This window comes from Daucus carota, chromosome 3 (genome assembly GCF_001625215.2).
Source record: "Daucus carota subsp. sativus chromosome 3, DH1 v3.0, whole genome shotgun sequence".
NCBI classification, from domain to species: domain Eukaryota; kingdom Viridiplantae; phylum Streptophyta; class Magnoliopsida; order Apiales; family Apiaceae; genus Daucus; species Daucus carota.
Genome location: NC_030383.2, coordinates 40,366,816 through 40,394,788, shown reverse-complemented (window position 1 = coordinate 40,394,788; position 27,973 = coordinate 40,366,816). Strand labels below are relative to the sequence as shown.

Sequence of the window (27,973 nt, the reverse complement as noted above, 5' to 3'; positions counted from 1 at the left end):
TATTTTCTCTGTTAAATCTCTAATATCCGATTCTTTAAGTTGTATATAAAATGCTTTGTGGGAATTTGAGTGCATTAATATACAAGGACCACAAGTTCTTACAAACCATATGGAGGAATCCTCATTGACTCCAGATAAGGTGGACCATTATTTGTTTATAGCTTATATCATGATCACTAACGGCAGCAATAACAAGACACCCCCCTTTCCCCTCCCCCAGTTCTAATTTATGACCCTACAAGTAGCTCTAATTTCACCTGCCTTCCCTGTTAGTACACCAATCTGACCCATCTTTACCATTGCGGCTGCAAACTTAGACCCCCAGAGCCTTGGATTCATTGCATTTTGCGCCACTTGGTTTGCCGTCATTGGGCTGCTCAATAGAGCTTGATCCGAGTTGTGCAATCCTCTATTTGCCAAAACATCCATGTAGTAGTCAGTGTCTGCCACTGCTGGACTAGATGGATTTATTGGCACAACCAAGTTCGCCATATCTGGACTTTTCTGCGGACATTGCTGCTTTAGCTGCTGAGCATATAGTGAATCTATGCTTGGGTCCTGAATGCTTGTGGTATTGTAGTTATACAGTCTGTTGCTGAATGATGTGCAATGAGAGCGGCCAATGGTGTGAGCACCTGTCGTAAGTACACATTAATCAGTGTGTTGTAGCTAATATGTATTTTAGCAAGTACTGAAGCCAGACTACTAATTCTTAGAAATTAGTGATTAGTTGGTAAATAAATAATCACCAGATAGTGTAACCATCTCTTCTTGGGTAAGTCCTCGGTTTGCAAAAGATCGAGTTAGTTGATTAAGGTTGTCTATTGGGGAGGGTAGGCTGCTGGATGCCTCTGAAGCTAATGATACCCTCCCATCTCTTCTTCCAGCTGGTACGTCATAACCAAGCCCTCCGGTCTGAATATGCGTAGAAATCACTTAATTACATTATAGACAAACACAATTGGCTCTAGCATGAATATTATGAATGGATCTATGTAATGTGCAAAATGCTGAGTTTGCCGGCAAAATCCAGTGGTATAATTACTGTTTAGATCCAACTATGTGAAATCAACCGTTTAGGTTTAGCACTGGACCCCTTGAGTCGTAAATTTGTGTAGGCTAAGATCTTACCATTTCTACACTATCGCGTGCAGCAAATGCTACTATATCAGCACATGAGACAACTCCTCTGCATACTGCCTCGAGCCTAGCCTTTGCATTGTCAATCACTTCATATCCTCTAAGACTAGGATTGTTTGCTGGTGAGTCCTTTTCAGCACTGTTTGATGCCGTCGAGTCTATCAGCACTGATCCATCACAGCCCTAGAGTACATGTAACCAACACACATCTTGAGCACTTGAAATCCGCTAAGATAGCATGAATGTTCGTGAGAGTGAGGGCTAAGAGTACAAATAAATTGAAAAACAAGAAGAAACCTTGTGTCCTTGTATTTTTTATTTTTTTTGAAAAGCGAGGGTTGTGCCCTTGTATATGGTTAAGTGAAACATTAGAGAACAAGTTTGGAAAGCTTACCCTGACAAAACAGTCATGAAAATGGAGCCTAACAAGACCAGCAGCAAGTCCTGGGTCTCTGTAAAAGGCGTTTCTCACCTCGTCTTTGACAATGTACTCGGCCATGCCACAACTAGCGCCATAATATCCAACCTGAAGCTGAGCTTTCAGTTCCTGGACATTATACGAAACCAATACCAAAACGACGAAAACACTGGTTATGTAGAGAGAAGTCATTTTTTCTGTTCAAGTAGTTGCCTTCTACTTCCTGATTATATGGTTAAGCCATTAGTTACTACATGTATATATAGCGAAGAACAGGTGCTTGTTGATTCAGATATTGGCCTCTCGATCATGTTTTCAGTGCGCAGAAGAGCTTTTGGTTTTTCGTGTTTGTTTAGCTAAGCATGATCGCTAATCGCTACTAAGTGGCAGCAAAAGGAGGGGTTTGACTTCTCAAACAAACGTATTGAAGTGCATTTTATCATTCGATTAACAAAAATTACCGCACTAAGTATAAGAGATTCATGCATGAAACTGGTTAATCTTAATTAGCATAGGATTACCATCGACTCTGGCGCACTTAAGATGTTCTTTACTGCATTTTGGCAAAGATTAATCCAACTAAATACATTATCATTATCTTCTTCTCACTTACTTGAGAGTGTTATAATGCTAGATTGTTGGTCATTTAAATAAGTTGACGTCTTTTACCTTGTACGAGGAGGATAAAGTGGGTCGGCTATTGTTTATGTCCAAATGCTATCTTTTTATCTTGGTAATCATATGAGTATATTTTTACGAGTACAAGGTGATCAAAATCTACGGCATTCACACTGGTTGAATTTTTTTTCTTGTTGTCAACGGATATATTGTGCCGTCCCACTCCTGTAAGTGGCCCTGAATAGATTAGGGTGACGATATCCTGTATCATCTCGCTGAACCCTCCTCTTAACACGATTTTACCGGTAAACTCTACTCTTAACACAATTTTAAGGAAATTGATAATTTAACACATCCTCCCTGTTGCAGCAGCAAACTCAGACTTCCAAACCATGTAATGCATTTCTAACCATATGATTGGTGATGCCATAAGTCCTGGCGTAATGTCCAACCTCAAGCTGAGCTCTCATCTCGTTAACATTACATGAAAGAGATTCCGAGGCAAAAATTACATATAGAACAAATGCACTTCACTTGAGTTGATGGTTCCTCCCGTTTGGTTATATTTATTAAGCCATTACTTGTTAATTTACGTACTTAGGTTGTATTCATTTGGGTGGAATGGAATTGAGAGAGAATGAAATGAATTTTGTATTCTAACGTGGTGTTGGTTAGAATTTTTTACATATTTTCATACTTTAATCATTTCATTAGTACTATTTTAACAAAAATTCTGTTAGAATTTTGTACATATTTTCATTCCTTCAAATTTCAATCGAATACTATTTTAACTAGAATTTTAATCTACATGTTTTGAAAAAAATGCTTATTCCATTTCTATATCATGTTTCCTTACAATTTTTCTTTTTTATTTCTACATAAAATTTCTATATAATTTTTCATTTCATTTCTCCACTCGCGAACTACTCATTGTTGTGTTGCCCCAACCCAAAGAAAGGCACTTGGTGAGTTCTATTCAATCCAAGTCAACACAACGTTGTAGTCATTTCATGCAAGGTTGAAGCCATTTCCGGACGGTGGAAGTTTATTTTGGTCTAAATTCCGATCAAGACATCTTTTAATTTCAATAGTTTTATTTAATTTTTGACTAAAATACACATTAATATTTTTCTTCTTCCAATTACTTGTAATATTGATCTTTTTGTAATAAATAAGATCGTAAGTTTTATTTTAAATTAAATTTTATCAAGTATAAACTTTGTTGTATTTTTAATTAAATTTTATGTAATTTAATCTTCATTCTATGTTCGATATATCGTTGATCTGAATTAAATAATTTGAAATAAATAAGTTTGAAGTTTCACCACTGCTGTCCGACTTTTTAGATCAGATTATCCGCGCATAAATACATTCAGTGGTCCAGTAGGAGTTAGGACAGTGCACAGATACATCAAGTTCAAGTATTTTCATAGCAACTCTTGAGCAGAGACGTCAAAAACAAAATCTGCCTACATAATAATTTGTATATACACTACGCAGGAAGCTGAATTCCATTAGCTATGATCCAACTACATATCCACACTAAATAACACTCCTAAAGTTGATGTTCCTCTTCTTAGCAACAATGTCATATGACTAAGCAAATTAAACATACATAATATAAGTTGTCAGAAAAAAACAGAATGACCTCAGAATACAAAGCAACCCAAAAGGGCAACTGCTGCTGCTAGTGCCATGCCAATAGCAAGAAATTTCCCGTGAATCTGGAGTGCTGATGGAACAGAGCGCAGAACAGGAGCCTTAGTGATTATAGAGGGAGCTTTGATTTGAAATTGCAGATCGCTTTTTGGCTTTATGTTCATGCTCTGTTCTTGAGAAACTTCTTTATCCTGCCAGAGGGAATCTACATGCTCATCCGTTGTAGAAACAGCATCTGAAGTAGTACTAGTGAGAGAAGCTGCCTGCTCTGTATTGCCCTGTACATGTCAATCGAATGGAAAAAAAATTTACACCTGGGAATAGAATATTGCAAACGAGATTGACTGGAAATATGACAACTTGCTTACCTCAATGATTGGCACTTCCATATTTTCGTCAGGAAGGCTCGTATTTTTAGCTAGGCAGCCATGAGTCGACCCAACCTGAAGCTTCATTTGCAGACGGATTCTTCTTGGAGCAGTTCCATGAGACACTAGATTTTGGGCACGCTGATTATTTGATTGTCGAGACCTTATTTTAATTCCAGTACTAGCAGAGGAAACATCAGATGGAACATCCAGTCTATTTTGCATGGACTGCAAATTTATCTGTGATTGCTCATTTCTATATTCAGGGTATACACCTTCCCTTGTAGGTCTTATCATCATCAAAGACGGAAATTGCTGAGCCTCCTTCAGAAATTCATCGTTAAGATAATCTCCTAGATCAGGCTGGATTGCACAAAGTAAAATAATACCCAACAGATGTATTACTAAAAGTTTTCAAGAACCAAATCAAACGATATGCTGATAATAAAAATATCCACTCTCAAGCTGTACTATATTTACTCATCTACTGATACCTGGTCATACACTCGTGCCACATCTGAGTCACTGCTTGATCCACTATCCTTGGCAGAGATCTTTGGCAAACAATTGACGTACTTTGGGCTGTCATTATCAACACCAGATATTGGATGACTGGTAGAGTCTTCACACGAATGATCATCTGAACTGGCTAAAATTGCATCAAGGAACTGTGCAATATCCATATCTCCATCATTGCCACTGCCTAAAAGTGTAGAACCCTGATAATAATCTTGCATCACTTGCATGGGATCCTCTGGAAAAAATTTGACATCATTATTTGGCATTTGGCCAAAATTTCCCAACAATTTCTCCATGTCTGGGTTTGGCTGCAGTGTAAAGAAGAAACAAATTGTAAGTACCCCATAATAAACAACAGTCTAAAATTGAAGCCGAATTTTATCTTCTTACCTGCATAGATATCATGCCTAACAAGTCACTTTCGGCTTCCTCACCAATACATTTATTGCTGGGATAGCCACACTGATCAACACTAAAAGGGGTTCCGTTATTAGATTCAAAACCACCTGTCAGTCTACTCAACACTGGGGTATCTTGCTCTGACATGGTATCTTCAGGTGAGGGTTTAACTACAGTAGGAGATGAAACATTCTGCTCAACTTCTTCACAGTTTGAGTTCTCACCCATTTCATCTTGCTTTCCATCATGCTTCTTAAAAAGACGGCACAGAACAAAAGCACCCTGCATCAGGATAATCACCATCTCAACATTGATATTAAATTATTATGCAGCAATCAACAGTCCAAGAAACATGTCAAAATAAGCTGAAAGGAATGTTACACAGACTCATATACACTGTAAAAGCTTATACTGAAGTCCTCATTTTATATATCCAAATATCTCAATCAACACTATATTAATCTTGTTGCACTAATTTAACACAAAGCATTTGCACTAATATATTGCAAATTAAAATCGTATAATTTCAATGTTGAATTTGGTAAGCATTGATTGCATATGTTTGCTCTTTCAACACTTTGCCAAGTATTCCTCTTTCCCTCTTGGAACACCACACATAAATTTCAAATTAAAAAAAGAAAAGGATTGTTGTTCTGATACCACTATACCAAATCTCATTTTAACTTTAAGGGACTTGCACAATAAGCCAAATAACTAACAGTACAATGCAATTTATAATGATAAATTGATATATGAAAACGTGATACTGAGCCCAATGCTGGGAAGCTGAAGAATTCACAACATAAATGCTCCAAAATAATACACATACTAAACAAATTAAAGAAAGGGATCAAATACGAACCTGTCCAGGATGCATGCCGCTGAGAGCTTCATCAGTAGCACAATACTCGTGGATTACCCAATGACTCCTGTTACCTTTCGGAGCGCGACCAGTATAAAAGACTAGGGTCTTTTTCCTCCCAATCACATTCATTCCTTTACCTGACTTTATAAACCTGTCTTTGCCGGTAGCTTTCCAGTACCCAGCCACAGTAGCTCTGTTGGATCGTTGCCCATTCTGATACTTCCGGTCCTTGGGGCAGAAGAAGAACCACTCATTATCAATTGAATGGACCAGAGACATATCTGCATTCACATAATTAAGCATTTGAAAAGAATGAAAAATTGATCAGCTTTAATATACATAGATCCAATCAATATTATAAAAGTCCGAAACTTTCATTTTGGCAAATATAAACAATCACACCATCAAAAATTTTGAAAACAATGAAAAATTATCAACTTCGATCCAGTAGATCCACTCAACATAATAAAAATCCACACCTTCATTTTGATAAATATAGAAATCCTAACTAATGGTTCTCAGCAAAGATTATAATCCAAACTTCACCATCAAGAAACAAGCAACACAGAAAACTAGCAAGCAAAAATTGTTATTTAGAAAAAACCTTCGCGAGAGAAAAAAGTTCAGTACACCAAACTGATGAGAATACATCGATCACTCATCAACAAATACCCAAATGAACCATCTTCAACTGTAATTTAGCTGAGGACACAATAAAAAAAAAAACCCATAACACACAAACACACACACACACACACACTCTTTTGAACACATATCCACAATCAGACCATCTTGGATCTCAAAAATCAGTAATAAATTAATCAGCTTTAAAGTCACATAGATCCATTCAACATAATAAAAACCAAACCTTCATTTTGCTAAACATAAAACCCAACTTTTTACTTAGCAAGTCATAAACCATAACATCAAGAAACAAGCAAAACAGGATATCAACAATTAAAATGTATAAAGAAGACAACTTCAACAAAAGAAAGAAGTAAAAATCCCAATCAGACATGAATAGATACCCAAAGTGTAATTAAGGTGAGGACAAAATAATTGTAAAAAACACATCAGGTAAAAAAGGAGTGTTATAGTTACCAGGCAAATCCCAAGGCTCGCATTTACAAATATCAACCTCACGAATTACAGCAACTTCTTTCTCAAAGCCGTTGATCTTCAACCTCAGGTAGTGATTGATGAGTTCTTCATCAGTCGGTCGGAAGCGATATCCGACCGGCAGGGTATTAGCAGGAACGACAGTCATAGTATTATCTATATGATTGTGGGGATAATAAACAAGTGCCTAAAGAGAGAGAGAGAGAGGGGGGGGGGAGACGGAGAGAGAGAGAGGAGAGATTATAAAATTAGTCGAGAGAGATTGAGATAGAGAGAGAGAGATGAGGGAGAGGGAGAGGGAGAGGGAGGGGGAGGGGGAGGGAGAGAGAGAGAGAGAGAGAGAGAGAGAGAGAGAGAGAGAGCGAGAGAGAGAGAGAGCGAGAGAGGAGAGATTGAGATAGAGAGAGATGAGGGAGAGGGAGCGAGAGAGAGAGAGAGAGAAGAGAGATTATAAAATTAGTCGAGAGAGATTGGAGAATATGGAGGAGAATGATACTAGTGTAGTAGAGGGGGGTTGGGGGTTACCTAAAGACACAGAATTAAGGAAGATGAGGAAGGTGGGGATGAATGTTATTGATATACTCCTGTATGGTAAATATTGTTAAAGCAACATAGAAACAGCCGCGTCAAATGTGTATTCATATGATGTCGTTGTACCGCGTTTAACAAGTGGCTGGATTTGGCGAAAACACTAGTTTTATAAATTCATTTCCATTATTACCCCTAGTAGGTGTTCGAAACAAGGAGCTGTGGTAGGGGCACAGTGGAGAATGAGAAAGAAACGTGTTGAAGAAGATAAGAATCTTTTGGTCAGTCATCCAATGAGATGATGACAGGTAACCACTGTGATTTACTTTTACTTGCAAGCGGTAATTCAGTTAAAATGGAAGGAGTACTCCCTCCGTCCCTAAATACTTTTCCTGTTTGTACTTTTCACGTTTGCCAACACACACTTTTGATCGTTAATATCTTTCATTTCGTAGTAGCATTAAATATAAAAACTTCACCGTATTAAAATACTCGTGAATACGAATCTAACAAGAACACTCATGACTATATTTAGTTTCATAGATTAGATCTAAATTAGTAATTTGTCTCATGTTATGAACAGTACCGACATTACAAATAGAAAAAGAAAAAAAAAACGGAGGGAGTAGGAAACATCTTTAATTCAATGCTTTAACATTTAACTTTCCGTCTTCGGATTCCTTGTACCAGTAGGCGGTAGACAGTAGTTCACTCTTATTTCTTTCTTTTTCGGCAAAATTTTAACCATGAAAAATCTTTGTCCATAAGTTTACATATAAAAATAAAAAGAGCTATTATTCGAAAAACCCAACCAACTTATGGTTCTTTTGCCAAAAAATCTTTAAACTCTTTTTTTCACTAACAACCCGAATCAACTTTACTAAATTTTTAAAAAATATTGACTAGAGTTAATTATAACTGATGTGGGCTAACCATAATGATCACATATCTTACGTGACAACATGATTACAATTAATCAGTAAAATATTAAAAAAATTAAATTTTTTTAATCAAGCCAAATATAATTAGAAAACCACCCTCTCCAAAACTCCAAAACTGTTCACCACAAAAGAACCAGAGCCAAACTTGAATCTGGCAAATAATCTGCCCCACAATATAAGGATTAGGGGTGAGTAAAAAACCGAATTCAAACCGAAACTGATAAAACCGACTGAAAACCGAGCCGCATAAAACCGAGCAGTGAGTATAAATCTCATAAGTTTAAACATATAAATATGTGATTGTCAGAGTGAATAAAGCACAAATAAATATTTTCGTTATTATAAGTACAATATCATTAATTTAATTTATATGAATAAGTTTTTGTTTATATTATCATTCATTGTATACAATTGAACATATCATAAATAGTTCCTTGTTCAAACGATGATTTAAATTTTAAAATTTCTCCTCAACCATTAATTTAGTTAACTAATTTATTTATTAAATTGAAAGTATGTTTCTTGATTTAATTTTTTATTGTTTTAAAACCAAAACCACACTGATTAAAACTGAACCAAAATTTTAAAACCGAAACCGTCGGTTCGGTTGCGGTTTTCAATTTTTAAAACCGAGGACCTTCGGTTTCAGTTTTACCAAAACCCGAACCGAGGTTTGCTCTCCCTTAATAAGAATAGACTAAAATAAAAAAGAAAAGGAAGCTATATTTTTTATTACGCAATTTTTGATTGAATGAATAACACCCATATGCTAAACATGGTTTATTTTATATTTTTAAATGATTTGAATAAAGTTTATTGGGGTTGTTGGTGAAGAGAAAAGTTTAAAGATTTTTTGGCAAAAAAATGACAAGTTGGTTGGGTTTTTTGGTTAATAGCTCAAAATTGAAAAATAGAGTCAATATTTTGAAAATATCATACTCCAACTATGTCTAACTTTTGGCCAACCTCCCGTGAATGATTATATTTAACGAACCTCTGCAACATGTAAGAAATTTATAAGAATATTACACATCATTTTTTATCATATTAAACATATATATATATATATATATATATATATTCTATTTTAACAATCTAAAATATTACTCTCTCTGTTCCTATATATAAGTCACTTTGACTTTTTACAAATAAATCCGGACGTTTTGACCACATACGGTGAGAAGTATTTCCGAGTTTGTAAAATAGTTGGTGTAGTGGCACAGTCAACGATGCATATATCTTCCATCTCTATATATAAATGAAAAAAAAAATTCTTTATTAAAAACACATCGAGTACATAGAACAACATGAAAAAATACATTAAACAAGTGCAAACACTACACCATAAAAGATCTATCGCAACGCGGTCCGCGTGAATGTTGCTAGATTATGTTAGCTTAGCCATACCACTTCTGCCCTATCGCAACATTGTATTTTTGATGTTAGTATAGCCACATACGTGATGTTGCCTTAGCTAGAAATTATGTGAGGTAGCAACATCCATGCAAATATGTTAGCTTAGGCTATTATAAAGTGAATATACTAATTTTTTACATAAAATTAAAGATAAAAATAATTATTAATAATAAAATAAAGTAAGATAATGCATATAACATCTAGTCATTTAGAACATAATAAAGACTAGCACCAGTGTCTATTTCATTTGAGATCTTATTGATTGGTCCATTAACTAGATTATAATTAGCAAAGTTGGTTTCTATTCTCTTTCCGTTATTTCTTTCGAATGACTTGTAGAGATCAACAAGATGTTTGGGCGTGCGACAAGGATATTGCCAGTGCCCCTCAGATCCGCACCTAGACAGATGCCTCGATTCCTTCCTTCTTGGGGCGCCTTTCTTTTATTTTGACACTCCACGTTACCATTTCTGGTGGCTAGTGTTGTAACCATCACATTGTCACTTCAAGTGGCCAGAATGATATTGATTGCGAAACCGATCACTTTCACGTCCACGGTTCCCTCCATAACCTCGTCCTCGTCTATACCCTTTCCCACTTTCAGTCTTCAAGAATGACGTGTTATGTACTTCAGGTAATTGGCAGAGTATGTGAAACGTTTCTGAAGATTTTTCAATATCAACTCATTGTTCTTTTTAATCACAAGGAGAGATATCAGCTAATCGTATTTCTGAAAATTCTGCTCCCTATATTTTTTAGCCAGGATAATTGTGTTGGGATAAAAGATTTGGAGGGTATTTTCAATTATTTTAGCATTAGTAATACTTTCACCACGCAAAATTAGTTTTAAGCTTATCTTGAAAAGAGCATAATTATATTTAGCTACGGATTTGAATCCTGTAACCTCAAATTAATCCAGTCATATCGGACAGATGGTAAGTGGACAAGTTTTTGGTGATCAAATCTATCCTTGAGATTATTCGAAAGGATGAGTGGGTATTAGAGCAAGTCCATTAGGTTACCTAAACTTGCTCCTAAACTTACATTTTGATAATGTACTAAAAACAAACACTCCAACACTCTCCTAGTGGTTACTTAAATCACTAGCACAACCTCAAATCTTCTAGCCATTACCTATTTATAAGTAACCCCTAGCCATTACCTATTTAATATTTATGAATAAAATAATCTTCTCTCTCCTTTTTTTTGTCTTTTCCCTCCTTTTTCATTTCTCTCTCTCAAATTTATTATTAAAATAATCTTGGGAGAACAAATATAGAGATTGCTATTGGAGTTGACACTACTTTTAGATTACTTAAATCACTTAGACTCACTGGGATTCATTATTTTATATTATTAATAAGTAATGCGATAGGTAACCTATTGGACTTGCTCTTAGGGGTAGCAATTTCAGGTAACAGGTAGTGTTCGTGTCAGCAATCGGGTCGATTTCGGTCAAGTTAAAATCACTTAAAATTGAATAAAACTAAAAATTGAAATTTTTAAAAATGAAATTCTAATTTTGGTCCAATCGGGTGATTTTCGAGTTCGTGGATGTGATGCCTAATAAAGATAATTGCTTTTGTGTTTTGTTCAATAGTTGGGGATTTTTTTTCTATGTCAATGGTATCATTTAAGCCATTAGCACTAAGGTGTATTTCCGCACCATAGACCAATGACATATAATCATTTCCAGAAACATCCAAGGCAACAAATTTTAATTTTACAATATTCACCATTTTGAATTTTAAACGTAAATATTTAATATATGATATAATAATAGAACATGTTGGTGAATAAATAATTAATCATGTATCACATAATAAATTTTGTAGTACAAATATTGTAATTACGCAACATGAATCTTTAATTTTAAACAATAATATATACATGCTCAAAAATTATTATAATAAAGGAGATCTCAATAACAACATTTATAAAATAAAATAGATATAATTAGAACGCACCTTCTTCGTCGAAATAAGTTTCGGATAATAACTTGTACATCTTTATTGAAATAAAATTTGGGCAGAAACTCGTGTTGGTAACATGTTATAAATCCTAAATATATATTATAAAATATTCAACAGATACTAAGTCAAAAGTAAAATTATAATTCACACTTTTCTTTCCTTTTTCTACACCACTCTCCAAATGAACTGCACAGACTAAGTTTACATGTCCGTATGTTTATGCACAATATTTATTACTACCTAGTATGGGTGCTATCAAAACAGATCATTTACTTTATTTGGTGCGTTGAATTGGTGTGCTGTGAGCTGCCCTTTGACAATCACTTTGATATTTATATTATAAGAGCATCTCCAACGGCGTTGGCTATAATCGTTGGCTAAATTAGATTTGTAAGACATTATGTAAAATTTGCTGAACTTGTAAGACATTTTGCTTCAATGGTACTGGCTATATTGATTGGCTATAATTTAAAAATAGTATGTTATTAATATTTTAAATTGTTAAAATAGAATATATCAGTTCAATATGGTAATAAATGATGTATAATCTTTCTACAGATTTTCTTACAGACCTGTAGAGATTCGACAAATTTAGCCATCCATAAGAGGTTGGCTAAATTTATAGACAACAGGTGAGCATGGTTGGATTTGAGTTTTTGGAGCTGTTGGCTAAATTTTTTTATTTTAAGTATGTCAACTCACCTTTTAGCCAAGGGTTTTAGATGGTTGGAGATGCTCTAAGAGCATCTTCAACCATGAGAAACCTTTAGCTAAAAGTCTAAGTGACATTTTAAAATGAAAAATTTTAGCCAATGATCACAAAATTTAGCCAATGATCACAAAATTTTACATTATGTTTTACAAGTCCAATTTAGCCAACGATTATAGCCAACACTGTTGGAGATGCTCTAAGAACATCTCCAAAGGTAGAGACCTGTTAGCTATATCATCCATTTGGTATCTATGTGTCATCTAGTTGACATGTTTAGAGGATACGTAAAATGTGAAACACTCCAACCATTACTCCTTAACAAAAAAATATGGATAACTAAAATTTGGATAGCTAGATTTGGAGGACCTCTAAATGAATTATGCATAATTTTAGATAATATGATTACACATAACATCATTGGACTTAACATAAAACCTATTAGCTATAATTTTAGATTATTATCCATATATTGTATTATAGCTAACAACTATACATAACACTCTTGGAGATGGTCTAACACTGATTTTATATTTATTATGGTCTTTATTCATATATAAAGTCTAATAACTGTAGAAAGATAAAAATAATCCAATTTATTTGATTAGTTTGAGGTACACGTATTTATAATAATACAGTTTATTTGATTAATTTGAGGTACACGTATTAATTATTACAGCCGATAATCACTTTAATCTTCACGAAATAGCACTATTCATGCAATAGCACTGATTTCATATTTACAGATTTGTTCACGGTCACAATCTCTTTCATATTATAATAGTGATAGAATAATTAGAAACATATATTTATCTTGAGAAAAAATCATTAGACAACCCTAAAATTTCAAAATCATATTAACACTTAAAATTTCAAAATCGAAAAAATCATTAGGCAACCCTAACTCTTTAAAATCATATTAACACTAAATTTTCAAAATCACTTATGTGACATTCGTATGCGTGGGACTAGATCATCGTGACCCTTTATTTATTGCTTCTTTATATTATTTGTAAGTTCATATTGAACAACATTAACAATCTAACCATACAATAATATTACTTTTAGAAAGGAAATTCACTATCTTCTTTGTCTCAATCTTTAAAGTAGTAGCTCTAGTGCCATACGCTGCTGCAGCTAATGCTGAGAAACATTTTCAATCATTAATCAAGCACGACGAATCATCAACTCTTCTAACTTTACCAAAGCTCACTGGTTGTCGGAATTCTATAGGGTACAAAAGTGTGTTCCATTTTAGATGTTTTCCCAGCCTCGCATCAAGATTTGATGGGTTTCTGTTACCATATATCCGTTAATTCTTCACACAGGTTTGTATTTTTATACTCGATTTACATACATTTAATTTAACACTGACCTTGAAAAAACAAGCTTCAGAAAGCTTAAAAATCGATGAGAGCATCTGTGGCAGCAGTTCGGCAGCTTGGATGATTTCTCTTGGCTGTCCGTATGATCTTCTCAATACCGTTACCAATACATTCCTCCAAATAAGATTGTCGCGTTTCAGAAAGCTTTTAGTCTTATCGACAAGGTGCGATCTTTCCAATACATTATACTTCATGATTATGGTTATGTGATTATTTATGGATTCACAGTATATATTATTATGGTGTGGTTCATAATTTTCATGATTAAGTATAATGGTGTGGTGTGCTTGTATCTATTAGTGTATGTGTTGTTTTGTATCATATTTTGTCATTTCTTGATCAATTTTGCCTGATTCGGAGGAGATTGGGTATTTGTAATCATTTTTATATCATATGATTAGTTACATTTTTGAGTTTTGGATTCGCATTTTCGATTTTTAGTTTTTGCTAGTGCCCATGATGAATGTTTGTGTTTTTCCGGTTCTTGCACGGTGACGATGGAGGTGGTGTAATGGTGCTTAATTAGCGCGTGTTTTGATATTAGATTATTCTGATTGACTTATTTTGTTGCATGATTTTAGTTTAGATTTGAAAATTTGGAATTTATTTGATTTTAATAGTAGTAAATGTAGGTCTTAATTTTAGTTTTTGTGAATGGCAAGTTGACTATTTTAATTTATTTGGTTTTAAAATTTGAATTTTTTCTTCATACTTTAAGTTGAACTTTTATGTAGTAATTAGAAGATTAATTAAAAGATTCAAATTTTGAATCTTATAAATGAATGCATTTAAATATATTTGTACCATTTATGGGTTATTTGAATTTTGAATCTTGTAAATGAATGCATTTTAATATATATACCATTTTGGTGGTCGAGGGTGACGACGGCGACGGTAGTTCCGGGATCAGCATGCGATACGATTTCAAAAAGGAAGGCGCTTCACTGTGCCTTAATGAAGGCGTTAATTGTGCCTCTTTATTGAGGGTGTAATTTGTGCTCCATAATTGATGGAGTTAAATGTGCCTTATTTGAGGTGTTAATTGGCCTTAATTGAGGACGTTAATTGTGTCTTAATTAAGGGCGTTAATATTTTAATAATTGTACCTTAATTAAGAGCTTAATTGTCTCAATTATGAGTTATCATAATTGTGGGATTTTTTTGATCATCTCATGCAATATACACGTGTTTTTAATATTAATTAATTATTGGATATATTATCTTTTATTTTTATAATATATATAATGTGTTATATATGTCGACTTATATTATTCTTGTTTTCTTTCTTCTATTCTCAGGATTCTTGGAAGAAGACGGGTTTTTCTTTTCGGACATTAAAGTTTTATTGTCTAAATTTCCCCGGTCATCTTGCATGTCCGACGGTTAGATAATAAGCTTTCTTGAATGAAAGAATTATCACGGTGAACTGCTGTTTCATATTGTTGAGATTCATTCTCATTTTCAAAAAAAAAAAAAAAAAAAAAAAAAAAAAAAAAAAAAAAAAGCTCACTGGTTGTCAATTATTATGCATTGTTAATGAACCGAATAAATAACAAAATCAAAGCCAATTCAGTTTGGGATAGTGCAACTCCAATATGCACTGATGATAAACTGCAATTTGTTAAATGTATACAAGTTAACTATTTCTTTTAGCTTTCAGTATCCTCTATCCTTCCAAAAGCAGATAGCCACATGATCCAACTATGAAAAGCAAGATACCAATGTTGATATCATCCGCTCAATCCGCACGTCTCAGGTGGAATTGTGGCTATGACTCCTTCGAAATCAGAGGTGAGAAAAAAAAAGAGAGGAAGCCATCAGCCCCGTCTTTAAAAAAGCTTAGAGGTCCAAGTATCTTGTAAAATTCGAGATTCTTCGTCATGGTATCTGAAGGTACCAGAACAGATATACTGTTGTTATTCATTTATTCATATCGCAACCTTGAGAATCACCAAGTCATTGACCGCCTGCAACTGCCACTGGGTTTTTTTCATGTCCTTGATCTTCTGATCATCCCTTGTGTATGTAACATCCAACTTTAGGATCCAAATATGTCAAGATTATGTAAGCCTGGAGCAAGACATTCTAACAGGAGAAAATGCCACAGTGAGTCGAGCATGATCAGAAAGAGAGTAGTCTTCAGGCCACATCCCCTTTTCCACTTCTGGAGGAAAAAGAACAGCATCTTTCACCCTCAAACCAACGCTGTGCTCTGTGCTATTTTCTATATCTTCCCACGTCTCATTGTTTATATCATCTCTATCATGAGACAATGTAGGATTCCATATCCGCAGCTGCAAGGATGAAAATTAATAAATAAGTATTATGGATCAGGATTTAACATGTAATTACTACTTGTTACAACATATTATGAATGTATTAACCCAATACTAAAAGAAGTCTCCCATAGAGTAGTATTAATCGAGTTTCAGGACAGAGGAAAAATGTTTTCAATAACCAAGGAAAAATCGAAGTGAACTGAAAGATCCTTGAGGGCATCACACTAACACCCTGGATATATTTGCATTAGTTTTTGGTTGACCAAAGAGGCTTTGGTGCAGAAAAATAAAATAAAGAATGTTACAAGTCAAAGATTAAAGCGCATAATACATGTGTCAATACATTACCTGAAACTCCTGGTAATCGATTATTCCATTTCCATCAATATCTGCCTGCTCCCACAAGTCTTTTGCCTCTTCCATGCTCAGACCATATTGCTTTCCAGTTACACCAAGCTGCAAAGTTGCACAATCTTACCAGGTTTACATATAAACAAATGAAAATATCATTACAAAGGAACGTGACCTATGCTACTCAATATTTTCGTTAACTGAAGATGAACAACATTTAATAAAAAAAAGGCTAAACTTTCAAAAGGGACATGAGTACACTTGACGGGAAAACATTTAAATAGCTAAAAATTAATTTTCAGGCCATCGTGCAAAAACTAGGATACGGCCATCAAACTACAAAATTATAATTTCACAAGCCATTAAACTGAATCTTTTTATAAAAATATATAGAAACACCCAACTACGTACCTGGCTCAAGGCATCACAAAACCCAGAATAAGTAATGTAATCACCACTGCTGTCAGCCTTTAAAATGGCAAATGCATCATCTGCTGTTAATGATTCCCGTCGAAGAAGACACTGCAAATCAGTGACGACATGGTCAAGATGATTCAATCTACTGAACTCCATCAGTATGACAAGTGGAGAGACATAAAGAAAATAGGGAATTTATCAAAAATACCAGTTTTTTTTAAGTTTTTTTGCGATTTTACTATCTTTTGAAAAAAATTGCAAAAATACTAAATTTTTAGAAAATATTTGCAAAAATACGGTCTGCAACTAGATGCAACCAGATGCAACTTGAGTTAATTGGTCCCGTAGGGGTTGCAAATATGGTTGCATCTAGTTGCAAGTATGGTTGCACATGGTTGCATACAGTATTTTTGCAAATTTTTCATAGGTATAGTATTTTTGCAAAATAGTTTAAAAAAAATGTAGTATTTTTGCAAAAATAATTTTAGACTTAGGTATTTATGAGAAAACCCCAACAAAATAAAGTGATTGCGGAGTTTTTAATATATGCAAAAAGAACATCCATGACTATTAGGAAACTAGACTAAATTTTCTCGTAGGAAAAAATATGTAACCATAGATTAAAGATTGTAATTCATAAAGATGTATCCATATGGTATTGTAATATATAACACTTCTTAACATCATTAGTTTGCAAACAACATGACTCACTTTCCTAATCAGTCAATCATGTTACTGGATTGAGTAGATTCATCTTCTCTGCCTTATAAAATCAATGTTGTCAGGTATCTGCTCCTTATATGAGGAAGTCGGGGTTCAAGATATATCAGTTATTTAAAGGGGCTCAGTATTTCATGAAACTAACCATGTATTATAACTTAGGAATTTTAGATCATTAAAAAGGATCGTTAGAAAGTAAAATCGCATAGTGATTACTCCCTATGTCCACTTTTACTTGTCCCTTTGAATTTTTGACGTATTTTCAGGTTTGCATATAATCCATTTTCGTAAATTCTGTTTTGAAGAAAATATTAACTTCAAACATCTCTATCGAAAAACGTTAAGCAAAAACAAATAAATTTATAATGCCTTCTCATTAAAGACCTAAAGTATGAGAACAAAGTCCAGAGGAACGGAGGAATTGCTAATTAGGTGCTTTTGTAAAGTTGCACATAATTATTGTTGAACACTACACTACATCAACAGGTGAAGGTAGTGAATTCAAAGAAAAATATTGCTTACCTTAAACATGCCGAACACTGTTTCACTCCAACTGACTTTCAGTACTTTCCTGTAACTATTGGGATTGAGAAGCCATATAAAATCAACTCCACAGATATTTCCCCTATGATTACGATGGCTAACCCACTGGCGAGAAAAAGAAAAAAAATACATAAGTTGAGTGTTCCACTCTTATTTTTATTAAGAAGAAAGAAAGTAGTTGCGGATCATGATTAGTAATCATAGGTAACCTTTTGTGCATCTGTGTCAGTGTACTGGTGAGCTGTATCATAGGACGATATAAATCCCTGGGACCTGAGGAATTCGTAAACATGGCCTTTCTTGCTTCCATTCCAGTCACTGCAAGGTGGAAAATAGTAGAATCGAATTTAAATTAGATTCTTCAATATAATTTGAACAAGGGTTAAGGAGTCTAGCAGTGATGAATCAAAGAATTACCCGCACAGTAAGATTGGCAAAGAATGAAGCTTGTTTTCCTTCTGATAAGATTCGACATATTGCAAAATTTTGTACACCTATTATAAAATAATATAGTCCAGGTTAATATCCAAAGAGCAGATAATAGGAAAGGAAATTACTCATAGCAATGCACACAAAATATGATCCCAATTCAAATATTATTCTACCTGACGCAAGCGTTCCAGGCACAGACTTGAATCATGTGGAAACAACAAGTGGGTATTTACAACAAGAATTTCTTGCCGCACACTGTTGTTTCTGTGTTGCAAAAATGGAGTAGCTACTTCAAGATGTAACAGGTGAGCAACACGATCTCCAAACCCATGTAAGAGAAACGGTTGATCATTAATAACCCGAAAGTAGTCCTTATGCACAGCAGTCAGTAGACCTATATATACCAATAGAAATAACCTTGATCACTTGGAAGACACATCATGAATACCAAACCATATAGTCTTTTTTTAATAAGAAGTTCCAGTAAAACTACTCACAAATATTAAATCACGATAATCATATATAAATGAACACATAAGGGATGATGATGCGAAAATAAATGCTTCATATGCCTGTAGAGATATTTCAATACTTCTTTTTTCTTTTCACTACTATCGTCTTCCTTTTTTCCTTTCCGATATATAGTTTTCTCCACCAATCAAATAGTAAAGGCAGTGCGAATACCAATTCCTTTCAAAAGGTACACTTTCACTCCTCTTTAATGATTAAAAATAAAAAATAATTATGTAATTGAGAAATATCTTGATCCTCCAACCTGGAGAAACATGTCAATTGATAAAGTCCAATTGGCATCTTTGACATCCAAAAGTAGTCCTACATATATGAGAAGATAAATTTAACAAAAAACAATAACCGCACAATGTTTAGCCACTAAAAATAATTCCAGAAGCAGTACAATTCATGTATTCAGTAAACATTTGAAAAAATTAGAAATCAGGGGTCTTACCATCACCACGATTGTTGGTCCGTGCAAGCTTGAAAGTCATGTAGCCAGCATCGCCAAGTCCCTTATCATACAAAGTCACTAATTCTTCATTTCCAACCCAAAATTCCTGCATTAACAATAGACAAATATACACCACATGTTAAAAGTGCTAGTATCTATAATTTCCTCTTCCTAAATCCTAATGGTTTATATTTGTTTCAAGTCAGCACTCTCCTAAATCCTTAAGGTGTTAGAATCAGTTGGAGAGCCTAATTGATTCATAGTACATATTTAACACTCTCCTCACCCAAAAGCCCCTATTTTGAGACTTAAGAGTTTATTATACAAGCCCATCTTTCGGAACCTCAACGTGTTAGGAAAAGGGCCTAATTATATCACCCAAAAGCCCCTATTTTGAGACTTAAGAGTTTATTATACAAGCCCATCTTTCGGAACCTCATCGTGTTAGGAAAAGGGCCTAATTATATCATTTTAACGAAGAGTGTTAACATGAATAGCATAGTACCTGAAGGCAGATAATAGATGATCTTTCATACAACAACATATCCAGAATCCTCTGATTCCTATCAAGCCAATTAGCCTTATTATCACTTTCTCTGCAGCTCTGATCCTGCTCAATCACACACAACATACAATCTTTAACTAAACAGCAAAACACCCACCAATCAAAACACAAAAAACACCATCAAGAACCAAAAAAGATGGGATTTTTATCAAGAACCTGATGATCAAGCCTCTTGTAAATGGGAGCCAAGATGTTGAAAGTTGTACATGTAATCAAATGGTTCCCTATCTTCTTCCTACCCATTGCTTATTTATGCTGAAGAAGTAGTTGAATGTGGTTTGTTTTTTGTGTGTGTGTGTGTGTGTGTTTATATAACAGTAGATGAGCAGAATATATAGACAAGAGGGAAAGAGAATAAATGAAATAACAAAGGGGGCTAAATGGAATACGTATATAACTACAACCACAAACAAAAAGGACACAGACAGGCAGAGAAGGCTGAGGTGCAGAAAATTAATGTATAAAGAACTCACGGAGACGAAGAATATCTGGGTGGATTAAACTATAGATGATGAATATTCATTATTCAACAAGTTTTAACAGGGATGTCCCCTGATTTTCTAAGTCGATAAACACGAGTTTTGCTATGCGCCAACAGATATTTTCTTTGTTACTTTGTGTATTCCGAGTTTTGAAAACCGACGGAATTAAATTTTGATTTTTTTTGAATTTATGGGTAATATAAAATGATTGGACTTGCATTAGTTTGTATCGCTGTCTTCTTCTGCATGTTGGATTGTTGGTGTGCTGAGCTTTCAAACCGTGTGGGGGTAATCTTTATAAATGAAAATTAAATAGTTTATATTTAAAGTCAATGTAATAGTTTATTAACAAGTCAATTAATAATCAATGTTTTGTGTTAGGTTGGTAAAGAAAAAAAAATATTTAGGTTTGGGGTCGAAATTAAGATATGTGATGATGGTTGTTTCTTGCAATTTGTAGCGGAGAGCAGTGGTGATCAAAATAAAGGGTGGCAGAGATTTGGATTTCGAGTTGCGTTTTTGTACACTCAACTCGTGTCTCTTTAATTTGCCTACGTATACCTATTTTTATAGGGATCAAGTTATCCCGTAGTTCTTGGAGGACAGGTGATCTAGATGGATTTGGATTTCTTTTCCATGGATCAACAAAAGATATAGAAATCCGCTAAAGAATGCACAACGATGAGCCCTAGGGTCCGATTACAATTTCGGGATTTCATGAATACGACATTGACCGTATCGATCAAAGCCAACATAACCACTATGTATTTCTCCTAATTTAACCGACCGGCGAAATCATGACTTCCCTTAAATGTTAAGGCCCATCTATACTCACTGATAAGGACAACCCGTCAGACTACAAGATAAGTGATCCAAAATCAGATGTACGTCAACCCAATACTCCAAATGAAGATAACTCACCAGAATATATAGTAGGGTCTTTTAAATAGATAATCCTAATGCACACCCATAGAATATGTTCTTCAATATAGTCCATTAGAGTCTTCCACGCTTTTCGAAAATATATAAATCATCGTAATGACGCTTGTAATAAAGGATCCGACCAATTTAGATTTAGCCCAAGCAAGTCAGGTCCATAGTCGAATTTTGTGTATAACAACTACCCCGATTCCGACTTGTAGGCTTGTATTCGAGATGCAAGTGGGAATATAAATCATCGAAAATTCTTTTTCTGTAATGAGCTTTTTAAACAAGGCACCCCCTCCTTGAAGAGTTGTTTGTGGGGTTAATAGGCTAAATCATAATCAAACTGACCTCTAAGTTGCAATTTCATAACTGAACTCAAAAAGTTTGCAATCGACTAACTTAACTAATATTTAGTTGCATTTACATGATCGCCGTTAAAACATTTAACAGAGCTAACGGAGCGCTGATGTGGCTAGATGACGTGTAAAAAAACATCCATTAGGCTTGCTGATTGTCATAACCCATCAGTAGTTAAATGAAGAACCTGACCCAATTACAATATATACTTACATGTTCATATAGAAGCACCGAACACCATCACCGAACTCGATTTTTTTCTCTAGATTTTCACTGCTACAAATCCAGCTTTAATAAAAAAACTCAAATATATGAACTTCACTTGCCTGGAACAAATGGAGAGATGTGGTCTGGCATGGCTGAGGATTTTGGCCGATAAATGAACATATAATAATATGCGGATACTAAAAGCATCAGCTTTAACTTGATGAACTTATCCACATTTAGGACTCAGGAGAACATAGCTCTAAGTCCATATTCTTTCGAATGCAGAACCATCATTTTTAAGATGAAGAAATCAGTATATGGTAAACAATGAAGCCACTATTTAAGGTCACTTGCGCTTGGAAAAAAATAACAACAAAATCAGCCCCAAAAAGAAAATCACAAACGTCAAAACTGGACTTTAGACATAGAAATTACAAGCACACACACAAATACTCAATGACACAAACCTCAATCACAGAGACAGCAAAAAATCATATAAAATATATTGTTTTATATCTACATAAAAATAACAAAAATAAGTAATATTGCACCCTGCAGTACTTGATGGCACAATGCACCCTGTTGGCGGCCAAAAAAATAATACTTCAGGCTCTTCAGAAAGGTGCAGCAAAAGAAATAATATTGTATGTTCTGGCTCAAAATTTGATTGATAGTTTTTGTGCACCATGATAGATTAATACTACTGATTTTTGCATTGCACACTTGTTTTAAGTACTGATAGTCTTGCATTACTTGAATATTACCATAACACAGTTGGTACACGAGGTAGAACAAAAGATTAAATAGTGCCATTACATAGAGTGGAACAATTTAAAAACTTCCGCTACATTGAGTTCAACAAAATATGAATTTTTTAATTAAAGAGAGTTCAGGTCTTTGGTCTTTCTTGGAGGCTTGAACTTTTTCCCCCCTTTCAATGTAGTTCTGGTTGTGCTCCCTGTGCATGACTTTGATGCAGTAGACAATTGACTAGTCACTTGTTTCTTTTGTGAATTGATAGCAGTGAGTGCCTTCGACCACACTCCAGGATCCAACTCATTCATCTTCTCAGCTGCTCCTTTGGACACCCTCTCCAGTTCTTTCATGGCTTTCTTAAACGCTTGTGGATGAGTTGATGTTGAGGCAGTCCAGAAACAATTAGTAACAAGGTTAGATGGATAGACCTTCTTCAAATTTGCACATAAATGTCGTGTGCAGAACCTATGTTCCACATATGGCATCAATTCTCTTATCGCCTTGTCTAGACCCTGTTTTACAAGACAATTACAGAGCATAAGTGTTGATAATAACAAGCAAACATATTACTACCAAAAAGCATAATATAGACAGTAACAAGTAAGGATTTAAAAACATATTACACATTACCTTCTGCTGATCAGAAATTAGTGTCTTTCCGGTCCCTTCTCCTAAATCCAAGTCATCAATCAGAAGCTGTAGAAACCACTTCCAGCTCTCATAATTTTCATTTTCGACAACAGCTATTGCTACCGGTAGAATACAATGGTTTCCATCTCTTCCCACAGCACTAAGCAACTGTCCCCCTGTGACTGTCTTTAGAAAACACCCATCAAGTCCCAATACTGGCCTACACTCCTTCCATGCCTTCTTCAAACCTGCATAACATATGTATATTCTCTGGAATCTAGGTGGATCCCCTTCCTGCAACCTAGAGGTCATTATCTTAACAGTATTTTCAGAGTTGCTCCTTAGAATCTCACCAGCAAATTTTCTCAGATTTGCATAATGTTGAACCATCTTTTCTTCAACACCCTTCAAAGCTGCTTGCCTCACTCTACAACACTTCCACTTACCCACATCCACCTTTAGTTCCTTTTTGAACTCCTCCTGCATCTCTACTAACTTCCAATTTGGATTTTTCCTTATTCTATCCCCATACTTATCAGCAAGCCATTTAACTGTTACAAGCCTGTTTTGGTAATTCCATACACAATTATGCTCATCTTTTAAAGTCTTCACCTGCCAAGACTGGGTACTTTTAATATAAGTGGCCCACATCCTAAATGGACAACCCTTTGCACAGCCTACTTGAAGTCTTCTTGGGTCATCAACCATGTAATGGTAGGGTCTGCCACATTCCATTGAGCTTAATCTAATAGCATTTTTTAACTGTTTTTTATCATGAAAAATCAAACCAACCTTCCATTTTATATCAGAACCTAATGCATTTTCATTAAATATTTCATCAACTCTTTTCACTCTCTTTGACTCTGGGGGACTGGCATAGCAAATTTCATCATCTGATTCCTCACTAGTATACTCATTTAAAAGGTCATTTTCATCTTCACTATAGTACGAATCTTCTGAGTCACTCCCCTCTTCATTATTGCATTTTTCATTTTGAAGCTCATCTAATCTTTGCTCATCTTCCTTACCCTTTTTCTTAATCTGAACAAATTTCTCGTCACTACAGTCTTGGTCATTGAAATAGTCATCATCATTATCACACTCAGGGAGGGACACATGGTACACATATAAAGTAGCCAGATTATTACATGTTCTACTATATTCAATAACTTCAAATTTTGAAGCATTATTAAGCAACTCTAGCCTTCCATTATCGATTCCAAAATATAAGCTATCAAACTCACCAACAATTTCGCCCAAAAATACCTTCAAGTCGTTTACAGTTATATTCTCCAAGTCAATATTTTTGTAGAGCTTGAACTGAGATGATGTGTAGGAGTAGGTAGGCACTTGTACAAAATGACCTCCATAATAAAGCTTTACGTCATACCTATACAATTGAAATCATTTAATCAGATAACCTGTAAATGCAAAAACCCCCAACTTGGAATTGGGTATATGAACCCTAGAAATTACCTCATCGATTCGCTAAATGTTGTGTCCACTTCGTTTGAATCCCCTTCTGAATCTCTATTTCTTAACTCATTCCTACATTCTGTCATCTTCGATCGAGTTTCTTCAAGTGAGTTCTTCCTCGCTTCTCTTTCTTCGTAATACATGAGGCTAGCTCTGGTTAGTATAAATGGATCGGTATTATTTTTAATTAATTGGGTTTAGTTGTTGGGCTTTCGGGTTATAAAGTCTACGTGGAATGCAATTAAGAAACGTGGCAGCCCATTTAAAAAATTTAACGTCCCTCCGTTACAATTGAGTATAAGTTAACGGCTGTGCAACTTTTTTTCCGTTTAATTATCAAAATGCAACTAAATATTAGTTAAGTTAGTCGATTGCAAACTTTTTGAGTTCAGTTATGAAATTGCAACTTAGAGGTCAGTTTGATTATGATTTAGCCTATTAACCCGTTGTTTGTGGGGTTGTACAATGTTGTTGTCTACTTGATCATATTACCCACAGTAAGTTTAGCCTTCTACATATAATCCAGAGTAAGTCTGATCATCGACATATAACTTAGAGCAAGTCTGGTCGAGGAAGTCTGGTCCTTGAACTATAACCCAGAGGAAGTCTGGTCCTTGGTATATAATCCAGAGGAAGTTATATAACCCAGGATAAGTTTGGTTGATATATAACCTAGAGCTATGATATTTGGAGTGGATCGTAGATGATATGCAGAGTACATCGTGAATGGTTAACAATTATATGTGAGGATGGATGGAGATGCTGCCAAGATAAATGAAGCACGACTCTGAAAATATAAAGATACACCATTAAAGGTCGGGGATTATGTATTTGGAAACTGTTGAAGATTGATGAAGACTTTTTAGTTAAGATGAAAATTTTGATTTTGAAATTTTTCATGCATGCTAGGACTATCATTATAAATGAAATTGAAGTCAATATAAATACACATTAAATTTTTTTATTATTATTATAGAGATAAACAAAGAAATAAAATAGTGAATGTTATAATATTTTTAAATTATTATAAATAATTATTTTTGAAATAGGTAGAAATTAATGGAAGCGGGGAATATGATCAAGTCCGGGTGAAAATGTTAAGTACTACTTCCTCTGTCCCATTTAATTCTATACGTTTTTTTTTCACTGCTCGGCACACACTTCAATACTCCTATAAAACATACTTCTATAACTTAGTTTTAATTTTTTTTTTCTGAATAAAAATATAACATTCAAATTTTTATAAAAAAAAAATTTTAAAAATAAGTTATAGAATTATATTCTACAGGAGTATTAAAATCTGTGCCGCGTCCCCATCCCATGTATATAACCCACGGGTACGGAGGGAGTATTAAGGCAAGCAGAGTTGCCGTAAATGATTAATTATTGGTGAATCTAAGAAAAGTTGATAGTGCAATAATTTAATATCCATAATGTTAATGTTGGTTATCGTCACGCCAAAGCGACAAAAAGGCGGTGAGAAGGGGGTCCAGTGCTAGCCAGTTGTCGATGCAGATGTTTCTGCTTTTACTTTGTTGCAGGCAACATGTATCATATGTTATATATCCTCTCTCCCCTCTCATTTTGATTTTCGAGAGTTAAGATGACCAATTTTGTTTAAACATTATTAATTATTTTTTTATTATTTTTGAAATACGAAAATTACATATTAAAAAGACAAAATATAATTTCTAATATTATAAATTTTATTTTTTTCTCAATTATATATTACATGTAAATTTCAATTCAAAGGTTGCAAGAAAATTATACCGACCTTCCCTGGGATTAGCGGTTAGTTGTTAGCGGATTGAATTAGATGTTTTGACTAGCTGATTGAAGTAGATGTTTTGATTAATCGATCAAATTAACAGTTTCTCATAAAACTAATTGAATTAGTTTTTTCTTACACAAATTAAAACCACTGATTCAAAAAAAATTACGTAGTAAAATTTTCAAAATCAATTTTTTGGATCCAAACCTCTATTTCAATTCGCCAACTATCAAACACTAAGATTAGTATATTCCAATGATCAAACCTCTAAACAGCTCAAACCTCTAATTATGCGCAAAACCTTTAATTTTTAAATAGGACCATCATAAAATGCACGACCAAGAACCTATACTCCCTCCGCCCCCCTCATTTGTTTACATTGGGGACCGGGTTCGGCACGCATTCTAATGCGCTTGTAAAATGTAGTTTGATAAATTATTTTGAGATTTTTTTTTGAATAAAAATTTCACGTTTAAATTTTTATACAAAAAATAAAAAATTTAGAAATAAGCTGTAGAACTATGTTTTATATGCACCTTAAAATGCGTGTCGAGCAGTGTGAAAAAACTGTAAACAAATGAGGGGGACAGAGGGAGTATTATTTAGTAAAAAGTGGTGGACGCATTTAATTTATATGTAATAATAGATTTGAGATAATGGAGAAAAGTAGTGGATGTAATTGTGTTATATTATTATAGATTAGAAAATAATGGAAGAAAATAGTGAATGTAATAATGTTTTTATATTATTAAAAATTAATTGTATTATATAATAAAAAATGGGATTGAGAGAGTATGCATATATATATATATATTTGGGGTGTGTGGATGGTTGGTAGAAATGAGAATCGAGAATAGGAATGAGGGGTATGAGAATGGGTATGGGAAAGGGTAACCAAGTGTGTGGAAGTAATGATATATTTTTCAAGAGGGAATGAGGTTCCCATCTCACACAAAAATTTTGCTAATCCAACTATAATGTATGGATATGAGGTTCCGAATCCCGTTAACCGGCCTCATTAACCATGAACCAAACA

At 34.3% G+C, this 27,973-nt stretch overlaps 4 protein-coding genes and 1 long non-coding RNA gene across 5 annotated transcripts; 1 reads left to right on the top strand and 4 right to left on the bottom strand.

The window, feature by feature from the left end:
• Positions 1–16: 16 nt before the first annotated feature.
• Positions 17–2,959, bottom strand: LOC108213754 (peroxidase 5). The gene is made up of 4 exons (XM_017385541.2): positions 1,535–2,959; positions 1,132–1,323; positions 750–915; positions 17–635 (listed from the first exon to the last, which is right to left on the bottom strand). The coding sequence occupies exons 1-4, from the start codon at positions 1,748–1,750 to the stop codon at positions 223–225; spliced, it is 987 nt and encodes a 328-aa protein (XP_017241030.1). The 5' UTR covers positions 1,751–2,959; the 3' UTR covers positions 17–222.
• A 624-nt stretch (positions 2,960–3,583) lies between these two features.
• On the bottom strand, positions 3,584–7,764 carry LOC108214866 (NAC domain-containing protein 91). Its single transcript, XM_017387097.2, has 6 exons — positions 7,088–7,764; positions 5,984–6,267; positions 5,113–5,403; positions 4,698–5,030; positions 4,204–4,566; positions 3,584–4,113 (listed from the first exon to the last, which is right to left on the bottom strand). Exons 1-6 carry the CDS (start codon positions 7,251–7,253, stop codon positions 3,826–3,828), a joined length of 1,725 nt encoding a protein of 574 aa, XP_017242586.1. The 5' UTR covers positions 7,254–7,764; the 3' UTR covers positions 3,584–3,825.
• Positions 7,765–13,672: 5,908 nt separating this feature from the next.
• LOC135151165 (uncharacterized) lies at positions 13,673–14,473 on the top strand. The gene is made up of 2 exons (XR_010289711.1): positions 13,673–14,000; positions 14,105–14,473. It is a non-coding gene; the product is annotated as an uncharacterized LOC135151165 (long non-coding RNA).
• A 1,094-nt stretch (positions 14,474–15,567) lies between these two features.
• On the bottom strand, positions 15,568–21,004 carry LOC108215315 (uncharacterized calcium-binding protein At1g02270). The gene is made up of 10 exons (XM_017387764.2): positions 20,488–21,004; positions 20,272–20,376; positions 19,767–19,872; positions 18,973–19,193; positions 18,785–18,861; positions 18,577–18,685; positions 18,347–18,472; positions 17,099–17,209; positions 16,685–16,792; positions 15,568–16,351 (listed from the first exon to the last, which is right to left on the bottom strand). Exons 1-10 carry the CDS (start codon positions 20,572–20,574, stop codon positions 16,118–16,120), a joined length of 1,284 nt encoding a protein of 427 aa, XP_017243253.1. The 5' UTR covers positions 20,575–21,004; the 3' UTR covers positions 15,568–16,117.
• A 2,178-nt stretch (positions 21,005–23,182) lies between these two features.
• Positions 23,183–25,252, bottom strand: LOC108213876 (uncharacterized). Its single transcript, XM_017385664.2, has 3 exons — positions 25,167–25,252; positions 23,691–25,080; positions 23,183–23,572 (listed from the first exon to the last, which is right to left on the bottom strand). Exons 1-3 carry the CDS (start codon positions 25,250–25,252, stop codon positions 23,183–23,185), a joined length of 1,866 nt encoding a protein of 621 aa, XP_017241153.2.
• Positions 25,253–27,973: the final 2,721 nt, after the last annotated feature.